The following is an 18,608-nucleotide window of genomic DNA, read 5'->3' on the forward strand; positions in this document are numbered from 1 at the left end:
CACTGACAGCCTAAATTTAGCCTTGTTTTAGCCAAAATTGCTTGCTGGGTTTCAGCACGTGTGCACAGAGCTAGATAATTCATGTTCAAGTCTTCTTGGTTTACGGACAAATACACATAAACATGTTTCAAAATAGCTGTCATAGTAAACAATTGACCTATGGCTAAGCCACGCCCCCTCCACTCACTCGGACAAACAATCAACATTCGGTGACAGGCGCTATGGCAGCTGTCACAGTAGGAGATATTTTACAGAAGGCAATTAATGATTTTTGGATACAGAAAGACTATATATCATCTCAAAGTCATCAAAAGAGCCTTAACTATGCATTGGAGGGTTATATTAATAATTTTATTGTGAAAAGTTCGATGAAAAGCTTCAGCATACGTTTCCAGGACAACCCTTTTAACTACTACCAAGACTTTACCAAGTTACCTCTCTGTTAATACAGTATTTACATCAATCATTCAGCACAACATTGCTATTACAAATAACATTTATCTCCTCAGTTATTTACAGATACGTTAATGAAGCTATGTGACATGATGTACAACGCAGCTAGAAGCTAACGTTTTCTAATGGTAGGCTAGAGATGTTAAAGATAACGTTCAAATACGTTGTTGACTTAGCTTGGAACAGATGTAGACATCCTTGTTTAATGTATCCAAGTTTAGTTGGTGTCGTGGTCAACCGCATAACTTAACGCTTAACGTTATCTCGGTTGAGATGTGGCTTGGGAAAGGGTAAAAAATACACAACGTCGCCCAGTCTCTCAGGATACCTAGTGTCGGAGTTGCATGTACCCCATGCACACCTATACAAAAAACATATAAAAACAAATGAAAACATACTAACTTCAATGCATTTCAATGGACGTGAAAGGAAAGAATGTCAGAATGTATTGGGTTGCTATACACACTGTGATTGGCTCATCACGTTTGGGGGCGTGGCTTACCCATAGGTCAATTGATTATCTTAACCAAATGTAAACATTTTATGGCATTCGGTCTTGTTGTCCTACCCACTATACTACTTACTATTAATACAGGTTGCACATAATTTTCTTTCACGGACTATGGACCCTCTAAAGTAGCCTTGGCCACCCCGTTTAATTCTAGCTCTGCCACTGTTCATATATAGACCAAACCTTATAGACGGCACGTGATACACGTCTGGATCTGAACCTTACTTCCGGTTTTGTTTTTTTAATGGTCTGACTAGTTGCTAAACTGATCTTTTGAGCAAATGCCTCGTCGAAAATAACAAATGTTTTGGTTTCCTAGGTAATCTATGTGCTTTTTTTGCTTGTTATATAAATAAACTACGTTTAAAGTACTTTGTGGTTTTTTATTATTAGCGGAGTTTACCGGAAGTTACGTGCGGACCACGACAGCCGCTTGTTTATGTTGTTAATGCTGAAACCGTCTATACCTTATATATTTTTTATTATACCCTTATTGGGGGGGGGGCTTAGCCCGCCTAAAATTAAAATCCTCGAATTGCACCTGCTTGACAGAAATGCAATCTAATATACATAAGTGTATTATCAGTGGTGTTAAGACCTTACATAATGAACTGTATTGTTTTTATTACCTTAGAATAAGCCATTTTACCTACATACACCGCTGGTCCCCTTACATGGAAGCCATCGTCATGTTTCTACGGTAGCCATAAACAGACAAACTGCTTTACAGAGCACGTTTTGTCCCTACGTTGTCTCAGACGACCACATGTTTGTCCATTGGCGGCTACCGTAGCTTCTCTTTACGTTTCGAAATTGAGGTTGGTTGTAATTCGCAATCTCGACTCTAGATTCTGCTAAAAAACATTTTAACAGTCATAAGATTTATCAAGTAGAGATCTAAGGACGAATGAAAATGTTTCCCAACTTCCCAAATAATAAATCATTCATTAGTATTGCTATATGACTAAATATCTATTGCTTATAAAGCATTTGCTTTGTTTGGCTTTGATCCAACTGAGCGTCCCCTGTGGATACTGATTCTCACTCTGCAGCCATATATGATGAATCAGCTTACAAATGTGTCACACATCATAAGTGTTAATTTATGAGTGCCTGTTTGTATGCTGTTCTGCTTGACAAATGTTTGTTTGTTTGTTTATCTACCATTATGTTTTCCGGGGAGTGCACGACAGTTAATCCCCATCAAAGCCTGAGTGCCCGACCAAAACAAAACAGTTATTGTGTTAATCCACTACATACAAGTGCACATTCACTGACCACCAAGCAGAAACAAAGACATCATACAGCAAAACAGACTCTACAAGCTAAAGTAACTCATTAAGAGTCAATGAGATGTGGATCTATGGTAATATACATGCACAGCGGCTGGTTTGATGAGCTTCCAAACAACAGCCACCATTGTCGTTTTTTCCTGCAATGTGCAACAAAACAATGGCAGATGAGTAACAGCAGCAGGGCATGTGACAACAGTGTGCTAATGAGGAGAGAGAGAGAGAGAGAGAGAGAGAGAGAGAGAGAGAGAGAGAGAGAGAGAGAGAGAGAGAGAGAGAGAGTATAAAAAAGAGTGAGAAATGTTACAGTGGTTTCTTTTGATTCACAAGCTTTATAAACATTTATGTTAGAAAGCATCATCAGCATCTCATCAATGACCTGAGTTTGTGTGAGGCTTAAAGGGGCCATGGCATGAAAATCTGACTTTTTCCATGTTTAAGTGCTATGATTGGGTCCCCAGTGCTTCTATCAACCTAGAAAATGTAAAAAAGATCAATCCAGGAACTTAGTTTTGGTAAACCATTCTCTACAAGCACATGAAAAAATAGGTCGTTGAAATTTGGCTCTCCTTATGATGTCATAAGGAGCTCTTATCATAATAATACCACCCCTTAATCTGCACTATCCAACCACAGCATTGCCATTTAGTGCAGAGAAAAGCACAATTGAGTTTTAATTGCAACAAACCACCATCATTGTGATCAGTGTTTGAATTTCATCTGCTCATTTGCATTTTAAAGGACACCCAAAACGGCACATTTTTGTACACACCTACAAAGTGGCAATTTTGAAGGTGCAGTGTGTAATTTTTAGAAGGATCTCTTAACAGAAATTCAATATAATATACAAAACTATATTATCAGGGGTGTATAAATACCTTTCACAATGAACCGTTATGTGTTTATTACCTTAGAATGAGACGTTTTTATCTACATACACCGAGGGTCCCCTTACATGGAAGTCGCCATTTTGTGCCGCCATGTTTCTACAGAAGCCCTTAACGGACAAATTTTTTTATTAAGTTGTTTCCAACAATGACATGTTTGTCCTGTGTTGGCTACTGTAGCTTCTCTTAAGGCCGGGGTATACCTTTTTTCCGCGTCCGGCTCGAGTGCGCATGCGTCCGCGCAGCTATTCGAGTATACTCCCAGCGGCTACACGCGGATGGCCGCGTTCGACACTATACACAATACAAATGATTTCTTTAGGGCCCTATAATTTCCGCGATCACGGAATCGCGGACGGAATCGCGGAATTGGCTAATTAACACGGAATCTAGTATAAACGCGGAATTTCGCGGAATTTTACATATTTTGAATAAAATTATGTTTTTGTGTGGGAGACGAACGTATGTCTGGGGGAAATGCAGACCGGGGGAAGTAAATCTGGGCGACACGCCCCCTCCCGACGTTTCAGACCTCATCCAAAACACTGAAACCATGGCGAAGCGGCTCTCCACGACTCAGCTTTCGTCAGCGAAAAAATTAAGAAATTCGACGCTAAGCACTTAGTTCCGAGCAGGTCTCACATGACTTTTATGTGACCGGAGAACTGTTAGTTTGGAAGTTTAGTCAACACTCTGTTCACGGTGAGCGCAAAGATACATGCACTCTCTCATCCATGTCTGTCTCACTGTACCTCTCTCACATGCACGCGCTCACCCATCTGTCCGAAGTGCGAACACAAATCCTCATGTATTTGTTCAGTTTTATGCATTTCAAGCGAGCTGAGGCAAACTAACTATCCCTCGCATTTAAAATATAATCATCTGCATCATGGCGCCGCTCTCTGTCTCTCTTTCGCTCGCACGTGCAAAGAGCCGCGCGCTCATGCTGTCCTAAGTCAGATCACTATCCTGTGTATGTTTGTAAAGTTATATGCATTTCAAGCGATTGTGTATAAAATATGGATCGCGTTCCGCTGGATTGATGTGTTTAAGGCACTTCTGAAGGCACCACTGCGTTGACACCTTGTTGTAGCCTCCTGCAACAACACTAAAAAACCAATGCATTGAATTGAGTTGTGTGTGCGCGTGCGCGCGCGTGTGTATGTGCGTGTGTAAATGCGTCTTTTATAGTCATTAAGTAATTCTGTTATCCAGTTTTTCCCCCAAATCATTTACATTTTAATCATTAACATTAAAAGGCACAGTCTTTTTATGACTAAAATAAAAGTAAAGGGTAAAAAATACAATTGCCAAAAATTAAAACGGATAAAACGGAATTTGCAAAAATTAAAACGGAGAAAACGGAATTTGGGAAAAAATAAAACGGAATTTGGGAAAAAATAAAACGGATTTTATAGGGCCCTATCTCTTATTCAAACTATTAGTCTAACAGGCTGTCAGGGCAGCACTGATTTCTCGACATTTACAGTACATTAAAACATTGGGATAGGTGAAGAAAAGCAACTGATCCACCATTGCAAACACAGTTTAGAACAAACAACAAGACAACAAAGAACAGGAATCAAACAAACATGCTCCAGGGCTTTCTGTTCTTGGAAGAAGTAAAAGTTAAAGAAGAAAAACGATAGTGTGTGTGCAAATGCTGTCTATTTCCTTTGTATAATTGTTTATAGTGGAGTGCCCTGTCTAAATATTTTCACGCGCATGCGCTGTTGTACGCGGACTGTACGCACACTGTCTGCGCGGCCGTCCGCGGACCCTCTTGATGACGAAAATGACGTCATGCGGACGGCGCGCATACGCGGACGTCCCTAGTATACTTTCGGCTTTAGCGTTTCAAAAGCAAGGGGTGAGCTGTGAACTGAGCTGTTGGTTGCAGCTTGCAACCTCACCACTAGATGCCACTAAAATTTACACACTGCACCTTTAACATGCTATAATAAATTATTTATATGGTATTTTGAGCTTAAATTTCACATATGTGCTCTGGGGACACTAAAGATTTATTTGACATCTTAAAAAAGTCTTGTGCTATGGCCCCTTTAATCACAAAAAAATGAATTTAACTGGATTTTTGCAGACTGGATCACATATTTAAAGACTACGGCAAGCAAATTGTGAATAAATGTTTGGTATTACGTTTAATTTAATATGGTATTGTGGCCACATTACCACCTCCTGGGTCTGCTTTTCAATAATTAAATTTTGGATGCTATTATATTTAGTTTTGTAATATTATTTAGCATTATTGCATTTCAGCTTTACAGAAAATACATTTTAGATAAAAATTAAGACTGATATAAAATAAGGGAAAGCATAAATGATAATAAGCAGGAGATTATTAATAAATACATATACAGTAAAAGAATAAATGGTATTTTGCAAAGCTTTAGGAGTTTAAAGTTATATTCTGTTATATTTGCAGTAGTTTCTGTGTGAATCTTAAACTGTGGATCTGTGTGTGTGTTTGTGATGATATGCTGATCAACAGAGGTCTCTACTGTATCCCTCACTCAGCCTCAGAAACAGCAGAGGCAGCATGTTTCAGTGTTGTCATGCCGACAGGGTGCCGCTGTGGGAAGGCGATGGATCTTACCCATCGCCTGGGTGATTTATTTGGGGGGGGGGGGCGTTGCTATGGCAACTGCACAGGAGAGGTGTACAATAGGGGTAATTTTAATGTAATAGACAGAAAACAGCACTACTATGATTAGACATAAACATCAAAGCGGTGTTTTCTGTCGGCATCTGTCTTTAAAGCAAATCCCTTGTGTTTACTCGAATGGAGACATTGCTGGATTCCAATAATTATAATTATCTGAATGTTAAAAACAGCACTTTTAAAGTGATGAGACAGGCAGTTTAATCATTTGTATCCTTGTAAAAGGATGTAAGGGATATAGTTTCTTGAATGTGCTAGTGGTGGTGATGGTCTGGCTTTATCTCTCTCAATTAATTATCCATCTAAACCTCTTTAACCTCTGAATCAATATAACAGATTTTCCAACCCTTGCTGGCCCAAACCCCACCCAAGACTTCAATAAAGCAAATGCATGCACATAACATTTCTCTTTATCAGCAAACCGCCTGTTGTAGCGGTTAATGAACGTCCAACACCCCTGTGTGTCATAATGATCTTCTGTATGGGCGTTGGTGTGTACTGCGGTAAAGATGAAGTAACTGTAGTGATGCAAATGTTTCAGTAGATGGCAGTAGCTTTGAACAATGGAACCATCACATATGTCAACTTTTTAGCTTTTTAAACACTTACAAAAGCATCATTGTCACCAGGGCATTAGTATGTGTTTGTGTGAGAATACACTCACAGAATGTTACTAAACACTTTGCATTAAAATGTAGAGCTGCCTATGCAGAGTACACTTGGACAAACACTTCCTACTCTTACCTGAAAAGGACCTGAGTCAACAGCTGCAGGAAACTAAAGGGAAGTGTCCATGAGTGATGTGTATTGATTGTGTGCACGTGCGTGTGTGTGTGTGTGTGTGTGTGTGTGTGTGTGTGTGTGTGTGTCAGCAGTAACCTAAGGATCTGACCCAAGCTGGGTTTTCTGCCCTGTCATCTGTATAGGCAAGATGAGCAACTTCATTACTAAGCCCACACTGGAACTGTTGCACAGTGTGTTGCAGTGTACTATGTCAAAGCTATAGAGATGATTGACACAGAAAAACAACAGAGATGAAAAACTGAGGATGGATGTGAAGACTGTCTAAACAGATGCCAGATAAGAATGTGTTTGCATGCACGCACCTAGGTGTATATGCGTGTTTGGGTGTTGTGGCTTTGAGCATTTGGGTTGAGTGATAGACGTTTACTACCACTTTTAATGTGTGTATGCATGCGGGCGAGAGAGAGAGAGAGAGAGAGTGCACATGTCCTGCTAAGTGTCCATATATGTGTGTGTGTGATACTGGTGCAGCATATGCTCGGGAGGGGAGACGCCTGCAGGGTGGAGACCAGCCTTCTGTCACCCTGGCAACTCTCCTGAATTGCCAACACTTATAATGTGATAGAGACTGAGAATAAAAATAAAGGGATGTCCTATGCAAACATGGAATAGCAGTGGGTGGGTTTATTGCATTATTAAGGCTTTGTGTGTATTGCGGTATACTCTGCTGGTTGCTCAGATTGCGTATTGTATCTAATGTTGGTTATGTTGCTCCCTGGTGCTGCGACTTTTAGCATCACACCCCTAGTAATACCTGTTAGAAGAGCTAAGCAAGCAGATGTGACATCATGAATCAACCAGTCTACATTCACACATCCATAAACAAAGCAATAGAAAACTCTGTCATTCACAAATTTCTAAACATCTCTTGTGTATTAAAGATCCACTGAAGTACCTTTAAATGCTCAGCTTTGTTCGATGCAATAACACAATTTCTTTTGAATCAGGAAGTTAGGCCAGGACATATTGGGTGGCCCCTTTATCTTTTAAAATAGCCATAACCTTTAGTTTATGTTACAGCCTGGAATCTGGTGAGAAACTTAAGTGCAGAATGATGTCATAGCAATCGTTGGTTCGTATTGGTGGAAGTGAGAGACTGTTGTTTTAAATACTTATTAAAGAAATAGTCAATTTTCTTAAAAGAAAAATCCAGATAATTTACTCACCACCATGTCATCCAAAATGTTGATGTCTTTCTTTGTTCAGTCGAGAAGAAATTATGTTTTTTGAGGAAAACATTGCACCATTTTTCTAATTTTAATGGACTTTAATAGAGCCCAACATTTAATACTTAACTCAACACTTAACAGTTTTTTTCAACGGAGTTTCAAAGGCCTATAAACAATCCCAAACGAGGCATAAGGGTCTTATCTAGCAAAATGATTGTCATTTTTGACAATAAAAATAACAAATATACACTTTTAAAGCACAACTTCTCGTCATGTAGATCCGGTCGTGATGCACCAGCGTGACCCCACGCAATACGTCATGACGTCAAGAGGTCACAGAGGACGAACGCGAAACTCCGCCCCAGTGTTTACAAGTGTGTTGAAAGAGGACCGTTCCTACGTTGTTGTATGTCAACTGATACTAATTAATGTTTTTGTGTCAGTTTATTGTTTACAATGGTCCACAAATGTGTGTTTTATATATGTAACACGTGACCTCCCTACGTCACTACGCATTTAGATAGGGTCGGGCTGGATCGGATCTAGAGGAGAAGTTGTGCTTTAAAAGTGTATATTTGTTATTTTTCTTGTCAAAAATGACAATTGTTTTGCTAGATAAGACCCTTATGCCTCGTTTGGGATTGTTAATAGTCCTTTGAAACTCCATTGAAAAAAACTGTTAAGTGTTGAGTTATGTATTAAATGTTGGGCTCTATTAAAGTCCATTAAAATGAGAAAAATCCTGCAATGTTTTTCTCAAAAAACATAATTTCTTCTCGACTGAACAAAGAAAGACATCAACATTTTGGATGACATGGTGGTGAGTAAATTATCTGGATTTTTCTTTTAAGAAAATGGAATATTCCTTTAAATACTTACACTGTAAAAAATACTTTGCTGCCTTAAAATTTTTTGTTAAATCAACTCAGATTTAGAAGTCATGTCAACAGAGATGAGTTGTCACAACGTATAAAATATAGTTGAGAAAAGTCAACTGTAGTTATAACAACTCATCTCTAGTCAAGATAAATAAAAGTAAGTTGAAATGACTTGTAGATCAGAGTTGATTCAACAAAAATGTTTAAGGCAGCAAAGTATTTTTTACAGTGTAAATACTAATTGTCTCAATTTAACGGAGTGCACTAGTTTAAGGCTAACATAATCAAAAACGTACATTTGAGTTATTATTATAGTTGTTAGTTTAGTTTTATTATAATTTTAGCACTGTCAAAAGATTAATCACGATTAATCACATACAAAATAAAAGTTTGTGTTTGCATAATATATTTGTGTGTGTAATTATTATGTATATATGAATACACACACACACACACACACACACACACACACACACACACACACACACACACCTATTTACATTTAAGAAGAAAATTCATATATATATCAATTCATATACATCTCAATTATATCAAAATATATATACATGTACATGTTTCTAAAATACATGCATCCATGTGTGTGTATTTATATATATAAAATAGTTACACGCAGTACACACACATATTATACAAACACAAACTTTTATTTTGTATGCGATTAATCGTGATTAATCTTTTGACCGCCCTATATATTTTTTATGGACTTTCATTTTTAAATTTTAATCATGTTAATTTAAGTCTATTTTTCTTAATTGTGCTGTGAGCTTCTGTAAAAATGTTGTCGTTTTATTTATTTAACTACTTTTTGGCCTATATTTTATCTAATTTCAATGAACAGGCATGTTTTTAAAAGCATTAGTTAACTGTAATAATAACCCTGTTTTAATGCAAGAATTTATCTGCTAAAATGTCAATTTCGTCATCATTTTTCTCTTCCCCATGTAATTGACAGCTTTTTCATTTTAACTTTGTGTTCAACTACTATTCAATTAAATGGTTTGCTAAATTTGATTATGGCTACCAGTAAGAGTACTTTCCCTCCAGTCCAACACATCATACAATGTGTAAATCAATTCCAAGCTATTTAAAATAATGGGTATTTTGCAGATTTCATATGAGCCAGCTAAGAAGGAGATGCAAACATAAAAATGCTCGAAAATATTGAGATACACAAGACATTGTTGCTGATTTATGACCTTTCCATTTTTACTTTTTATGTGTCCCCTCTCCCTGCTGTGTTCTTTTTTTAGGCTGTTTTTCTGTATATTGAATTATTGATCTGTTGAGTCGTGAATGGGCAGCGGTGTGTGCTTTACTCTGAATTCCACTAGTTTAGTAAAATCACCTGCCACAGATATGAGAATGTGTGTAGAGAGTGCATGGCCAGCCCAGCTCTCACAAGTGCGTACATTAAAGTGCTGTGTGTGTGTGTATAAGGGTAAATGTGCCCTTGTGTGTGTTTGTGTGAGAAAAGCGTGGTGAGCAGTATTTTCTGTCCAGATTAAGCTGGATTAGTGTCAGAGCGAAGCGCTGAGTCCACCCTGATTCTCCGATCAATACTACACCACTCCTCCATCTCTCGCTCTCTTCCATCTCTATCACCTCTACTCAGTCTCTGTTCTCTTCTTGTCTTTAATCTTTTTCTCCTGACTTTGAGTTGATACAGCCCCCTCAGTATTTCATTATTGTTCAATGTGCTTCATTATGGGCAAGTAAGTTACTTCAATTGAATTATCTAAAATACATTTAGGCTGAAGCTAAAAGCGTTAAATATAGAATAGAAAAATATAGTAATATGTAGGGATGCACGATATATCAGCCGACATATCGTTATCAGCCGATAACATCTTATTTTTAATATTATCGGTCTGATAGCAAAATTAGGCCAATAAATGAAAGCCGATAAATTATGGATTATTTTGGTTTATTGAACCACCTCACTTGCTCATTGCTGGCCATGTGTAGTTTTGATTGGTGCTTTCTGTGACATAGCACGAAGATGACACGTGTTGCGGGCTTAAGAAGAGTATGCCAGTCTAACGCAAAGACAATATGTCCGCGGTCTGGGAGTTTTTCATTGTGAAAATAATATGAATATTTATCGGCCTATATATATATATATCGGTTATCGCCCCCCAAATATAAAGAGTTATCGGTATCGGCCCAAATTTCCATATCGGTGCATCCCTAATAATATGTTTTATAAGTAAGGGGCAATATAGAATCTGCTGGTGTTTATTTTGCGATAATGATTGGCTGAGTGTTTATTATCTAAATTATTTTACATTACACTATTATACATGAAATAATAGTTTGTGAAAATATTATTTGTGAAGAAAGACATAAAACTAGCTGGCGCTATACAAAATTATTTCACTACAGATTCTGAGGCATGTAATAATAATAATATAGGACTCTCTTTCTTTTGCAGTAACTCTCTTTCCTCTCTCTCCCTTGGTGTTATATTGCTGAAAATCAATAGAGCTACTTAAACAAAAGCAGAGAGCCTCAGTTGCTATTAAAAGCTCTTGCTCTCTCCCAGACTATAGCAGCACTTATCATATCCAGACAACTGATTTACCACACAAAATAATCTTAAGAGCAGTTGATATTAGCTACAGGCATGGTAAAACGGCAACATAATGCTGGTCTTAAAAAAGTTTAAAGGTTACAATTTTAACTTATATAGATGTAGACAAGGGCTTACTAATCCTCAGAGAGTAAGAAAGCTGACCTATGATCGCTCGCTGTAGCACCAGTTGTTAGAACATTGAAAGGTAAAAACCAGCAATTATATTTCAAGATGATAGATGAAGCATTTTAAACATTCCCTTTTCACATAACACTGCAAATACATTCAATTCCTAATACAAATAACTTCCCATTTAAACTAAGAGGAAGTCATACATGTTTACACACACACCCACACACATATATATCACAAAATATGAGAAAGTGTCCAGCATTAGACTTTTTAAAAAGCCCTTGAAGCCAATTTTTTTGCACATATAAGATTAAGGTCTGAACTTACTATAACGATTATTTTTAGAGGATTTAAAAAATATTTCCTATAGAATTATTTAAATTGTTTTGTTTATGATTATCAAAAATTATCATTACCGCAACATGATATTACATTAAATATATGCATTTACAAACTCATGTTTCGGTAATGATAACTAAAAAGTTGTCTAGGTACTATGACAAACAAAATATCAACTTTTTTATCTGGAGAGAAAAAATAAGAGCTGCTTACCTGGTAGCCATCTTGAGTGTCAAAGTCAATTATGTCCCTTCCAACAATTATTTTAAATGTTAGTTCCTTGAGGGCTTAAACGATGATTGAAAATTTTTGCGCAGGATGAGAAAAGTGGTCTTGGACACATTTATATTCCTTATTATTGTTTCTACATTTACCAATGATCACCAAATAATACCACATGTTTCTTTACTGTAAATGTATATAGTATAACATGCGCTGAAGCTTTTTATTTTTCAGATTTTTTAATTATAAATATTTCCATGTCAAAGAACCCAAATACAGTCATGGGCACGTTGCGGTAATGAAAATGTTCCCCTTAAAAGGGGCCATGGCACGAAAATCTGACTATTTCCATGTTTAAGTGCTATGATTGGGTGCTTCCCCAGTGTTTCTATCAACCTAGAAAATGTGAAAAAGATCAACCCAGTAACTTAGTTTTGGTGAACCATTCTCTGCAAGCACATGAGAAAATAGGTTGTTGAAATTTGGCTCTACTTATGATGTCATAAGGAGCTCTTATTATAATAATACCGCCCCTTAATCTGCACTATCCAATCACAGCACTGCCATTTAGTGCAGAGAAAAGGAGAGAGAGAAAATAATTCACAGCACAATTGAGTTTCAATTGCAACAAACTGCTCATTTGCATTTAAAAGGACACACCCAAAACGGCACACACCTACAAAGTGGCAATTTTAACATTCTATAATAAATTATCTGTGGGGTATTTTGAGCTAAAACTTCACACATGTTCTCTGGGGACATCAAAGATTTATTTGACATCTTAAAAAAGTCTTGTGCCATGGCTCCTTTAAATGTGGGGAAAAAACAACAAAATTGGTTTGTATGATGTCATTTGAAATCATGTGCAAAATAGTACATGAAGAGATGTTTGTAACTGTATGCTTCTTATTTTGATACTCTTACTTTGCATTTACTTTTCTGATAAAATTATATATGATCATATATGATATATGAAAAGGCTTTTCCCCCAGAAGAAAAATGTGACTGTTGATCGTTTTGCTCTAGGCCAGTGTTTCTTAAACTTTTTCAGCCCAAGGACCACTTTATCTTCCAATTTTTTTCTGAGGACCACCTAACAGAATCCCACTCTAACACGCCCCCAAAAAACAACCAAATATGAAGGATAAGCTAAATTTAAGTTTAATATGCAACTGTTTCAAGAAAAAAACTAATTTTTTAAACACAAATGCAATGCTATGTTCAGAAATTATTATACAGTATGAATTTTATTTCATTAGAAAAAGTAAATGTGAAATGAGTTGCAGCTTAATTTGAACAACAAACTGCACATGTGAAAAAAACTGCAATTAAACATACTATAACAGCCTAGGTCCAACTTAAGAGCCACTAGTTTAAAACTGAGGTGGTGGGTATATGAAGTCTATGGTTGTAACTATGGTAACAATAAAATACAAAAAAAATCACTGAAATTACATGGATTTTACACATGAAACAAAAACTAGTACATTACAAAACTAAGAGATCTGTGGATTTTAGCTGCTTTCAGTTGACGCTTGATCTTTTCTTTTGAGTTCTCTTTGGTTTAGCCACCAATCCATTTTTACATTATTAAAACAGAATGGCAAGAACTGATATCACAGTTTCGCAAGTGCATTAAAAATCGACTTAAATAAGTGATGATTGTATAAACACTTGCATAGGTTAGATCATCTTTTGGCAGACCACTGGGGGAGTTTGGCGGACCACACTTTAAGAATTACTGCTCTAGGCAATCATCAATGTTTTTTTATGGCTGCATATTTGTTAATCTCTTGGTGTTTAAACACAATAAACACCGTGGTTTTCAGTGATAATGAAACAGATGGTTACAGGTGTTATAAAAATAACTCTGTTTTCCCTTCCTGCAGAATTTTCAAGCTCTACCCAAGCAGCCACTGCAGATTTTGAAGAAGCAGTATGTCCACGGTAATGTACATCTTCAAGGATTTTACATTGTGATAAAGCTCAGATGTGTAAGATACATAACTACATTTGGAAAATTCATCAAAAATTTTCATGTTTTAAATACAGCAGAGTATTGTACATGATCCTTGTAACCCATAACACATTAACACCACCTCATTTACCCCTACTTCATTTTCTGTCTTTCAGTCCGCTTGTTAAAATTAGCACGCTCTTCGTCTTCTATAAAAGAACCCTATTCATCTTTTTGCTTTCACCATCCTAATTTTTGGCACCGTCATCTTTCTTATCCGCTCTGTTTCTCGGTGTTTTTTATAATACGGACCCTCCCAACACTCATCAGTGACTCATTACATTTCTTTTAATTGATTAATAATATAAACATTAAAAAAGTGATATGTAAGACGTATGGGAATATTGATTGTAATTTGTTTGAGTATATAGGAAAGGACTCTGAAGTAGTGACTGTTCACCCACGTGCCATGTTCATTCCACGAGAGGGCTGGACTTTCCTATCTGCAGGTGGGTCAGCAGCTTGAGAGTTTCTAAAATACATACCACTCCTTTTATATACATGTGTGTGTTAGATAATAGTGTCACAGCATTGATGGTGCACCCTGGGCAACAATCGTATCCCCTGGCATGACAGCAAAGTCAGCACGTGTGTATATGAGTTAGTGGAGAGTAAATACCGTTCACTTAATTGATTTGATATTTGTTAATCCTCTAGAGTACTTTTTCATTCTATGTTTGCTGGTTTATGCACATTTGGTGTCTGTGTGTATATGAGGAACAGTGTGAGTTCCCGTCCCTGCGGTGACCTTGTCACATCCAATCAAGCCTTGCATCCTGCTGTTTCCAGAAAGGGAACAGAGAGAGAGGCTAGAATGAGGACAAAGTCATCGTTCGTTCACTGCTTGTCTAGTGGCCTCTGTAGTACAAGCAAACGTTCCCCTATTTTCATCTCTCCTCACATAACCTCACAATGCTTCGCTCCATCCATGCGTTTATACACTGCTGCCTGAAACAGTTTTGTAACTAAAACCATCATTCCCACAAGGCTTTGCAGCTTCTTTCTTAATAGCTCTACCAGTCAATACCTGCTATGAGGAAATATAGTTTCCTGGAAGCCCTTCTGCCTCTTCATGAGCACTAGATAGAAGCACGCAGATATTTTTGCCACTTTCTTTTGTTATGGAAGCTATAATGAGCAGAGAAAGTCAATTCTGGGGTGAAGAGGGTAATGGCAACAAAACACAGGCTTCAAATCACCCACAACTGCTAGCCTACGGTTCTGAGTAGGCATGAGTTTATTTTCTCCCTGAGATTTTCAGTGTGCCTTTTTTGGGTCTGTGTCAGATAAAACCAGGTTGTGGCTTTTATGTGTCTTTATTATGGTGAATTGATGAAATGGGTATCTAGTCATGAATTCAAAATGTATTGGTCACATATGGATTGGATATGTAGTCATCAGTCATGCTAGAAGCCTGTGTGCATGTGTGTGAAAAGGGAAACAAATCATTCTGGTATCTGAGAATAAGATATTGATTTTGTACATCTATGTTTAGAGCCTCTTTTTTATGATAAGTCAATATGGGACTATATTTGCACAAAGATCACACACATTTAATTGATCTACTGCCATTCAGTGCTTAGTCATCAAATTAACCAACCTTAGAAATATACAAAAATAAAATGCAACATGCACGGTTCTGCAGAAATAATATTAATACAAAACATAATTTATAATACTAAAACCGTGACCTTTTTTTGCAAAATACAGGTTTGAAGGACAAGTTCGGTATTTTACACTTAAAGCCCTGTTTTCAGATTGTTTATGATGAATTAGAACGGTTTTGACTGAAATTTGGACATATGATGCTGCCCCGAGAATTTTCGGGTGTTTCTTGTATCACCTTCCACCTCTATAATGGCTCTATAGGTGCATAGGAACAATCCTTCCTAAAATGCATTAAACTTTCATTTACAAAGACCTGAAACTCACCGAGTGGTCAGGGGTGTTCACTGATATGCTCACACAAAAATCGCTGCAAAAGACGCATTCCAACAGGTTTTATCTTAGTTTTGTCCAACTCCATTGAGGTACAGTATTACTCCGGGCCGGGAACTTTGTATTCTTGCAATTGACAAAGGTGGATTATCGCCACCAACTGGGCTGGAGTGTCTATTATTCAAGCTCTCAACGGAAGAATATACGGGTGTGAGGCGTTTGAAAAAATAGGTCCACAAGTTAACAACGAATGCTAAAACACCTGTTGGAAAGCATCTTTTAACGCGATTTTTGTGTGAGCACATCAGTGAACACCCCTGACCACTCGGTGAGTTTCACGTCTTTGTAAACAAAAGTTTAATGCATTTTAGGAAGGATTGTTCAAGTGCACCTATACACCCATTGTAGAGGTGGGAGGTGAAACAACAAACACCCGAAAATTTCGGGGCAGCCGCATATGTCGAAATTTCAGTCAAAACCATTCTATTCCATCATAAACAATCTGAAAACAGGGCTTTAAGTGTAAAATAGCGAACTTGTCCTTTAAGAGTTCTAAAAAAATCGACCACATTGTTTTTGATGAGTATACGCATGAGTATGTGCGACCCCCTTAAGCATGCGTACGCACAAATTTGTGTGTGAGATGTGCGTACGGATGTTTTCACAAACAAATCTTGATTTAACAAAAACTTTCGTATCAAAAATGTCTTCTAAATATGCAAAAATTCAAGAAAACCTAAAACCACTTGTACGCAATAATCACATACACTATAATGAAATAATTATAATGTGTATGATAATGTTGATAAATAACATTTACGTGATAATATTTGATATTATAATATTTTCTGTATTATATATTATTATACATGATCTATATTATTATTATTATTATTATTATTAGATTATTATTATTATATACATTATATTATACATTAATAGCCTACTTTTTTTCTACACGTATAAAGAAGATGCATGTAATGACAAATCTTCACGCTTTCTTTCTTCATTTTTTTAAATTTCTATATGAAAGTGTCTGTTTAAAGCCTAATGTAAACGTCATGTACAGTAAATTTAATGAGAAGTCTAAACGTCAATCACTTGATCTTCTGTTTTATTTTAGATACCGATGCGCGACTCTATCATATTAATTAAATGTCATATTTGTTAACGCATCCAATACTTCTTTAATGTTACTCCGGTCGGTGGAGAGCACTGGCTTCCTCCAGCAACAGCAAAACCTACCAAATAAAAAATGCAAAGCAAAACGGAACAGATGGTAAATATGATCATGGATTTCTTTTCAAGCTCTTTTTCTTGTGACAAACTGCTCTAAAATGTTCTAAAATGGACCTGCGCTGGAGAAAACCCTTATATGGAGCTGGTTTGGCCGTGTTTTATGTAAATATGCATATAGTTTTAGAACATGTAAAAGAAATGAAAGCAAACACCTTGAACACCTGTTGGCTTTGCTTACATGATGGAATCTCCAAGCTATTTTGGCAAAAATGGCATGTAACCAAATTCAAGGTTATTTAGGATAGTAGTGGGTTACTCATAGCCAGACTATATTGGCTCTAAAGTCTTGGTTTTGGCTTGCTGGGTACTAACCATCCAGAATCTTTTAGCAACTGGTAGCAATATGCTGGAAATGTTTACTTAATTTGGTTTTATTGGGTTATTGGCCATTATGACACTTGACTCTACCACAAAAAATGATCAAGTATAATTTTACAGTCATATTTTTGTGTGTCAGATAACATTAAGGGCACTATTTTAATGATCTAAGCACATTGTCTAAGGCGCACAGTGCAACGTCTAAATGGGCGTGTCCGAATCCACTTTTGCTAATTTAACGATGGGAAAAATGGTTTGTGCGCCGAGCGCATGGTCGAAAAGGGTTGGTCCTATTTTTTTAATGAGTGATGGGAGTATTTTGGGAGTAATGTGCAATAAACCAATAAGAGTCTCATCTCTCATCCCCTTTAAAAGCAGGTTGCGCTGGCGCTATGTCTAATCCCTATTTAGATGACGGACTTTGTAAACTGAAAAACTAAGCGGAGGAAGAAGATCCCCAGTTTAAGATTAATGTTAAATAATTGTGTTGTTTTTCACTTGTATTGAAATTGTTATTTTTTATTAAAACCTTTAAAAACCATTTTCTTTTAGTCATGGAAGTAAAAAAGCAGGCTTTAAATTGCTTTAAATGTATGGCTATCCAATATTATCAAAAAATAATTTATAAGTATGTAAGAAAAGGTTTGTACTCTAAAAATACTTTATTTGTAACAAACAGGAGATAAAGAATTTACAAAATGCTCTCCGCTCGTTTCAGCACTTGGACAGCGTCACGAGTTTCTTTAAGCATTACTTAAAAATGTTTCTCAGACTCAATAATAATCTTTTACATTCAATCCTTTAATCTTTCATATTTAAAAACGTTTTTGTGCTGCTGCGCATGTGTGTGATAAGCAAACCCGCGTTGTCGTCCCGTTTATAGGCTCATATTACTAATGCCCTCTTTAAAGGAACAGTATGTAAGAAATTTATATAAATTAATCATAAAATGGCCCTGATATGTCACTAAACATTAAGAAATCATGTTCATTTCAAATACTTATATCACTGACCACAGTGGTCTGGCCAGGATATTGTCATTTAAAAAGTGAAGTTGCAGCCCTCAACTGATG

At 36.7% G+C, this 18,608-nt stretch overlaps 1 protein-coding gene across 3 annotated transcripts in view; it reads left to right on the forward strand.

Annotated features, from left to right (window-relative positions):
- The window catches only part of poln (polymerase (DNA directed) nu), a 53,842-nt gene that overhangs the window by 17,640 nt on the left and 17,594 nt on the right, over nucleotides 1-18,608 (forward strand). For all 3 annotated transcript variants that reach the window (XM_073859926.1, XM_073859928.1, XM_073859927.1), the window contains 2 exons: nucleotides 13,853-13,910; nucleotides 14,352-14,429. In XM_073859926.1, coding sequence (XP_073716027.1) covers nucleotides 13,853-13,910; nucleotides 14,352-14,429 — 136 coding nt within the window. The remainder of the gene's footprint in view (nucleotides 1-13,852; nucleotides 13,911-14,351; nucleotides 14,430-18,608) is intronic.

This window comes from Misgurnus anguillicaudatus, chromosome 21, assembly GCF_027580225.2.
Source record: "Misgurnus anguillicaudatus chromosome 21, ASM2758022v2, whole genome shotgun sequence".
NCBI lineage: Eukaryota > Metazoa > Chordata > Actinopteri > Cypriniformes > Cobitidae > Misgurnus > Misgurnus anguillicaudatus.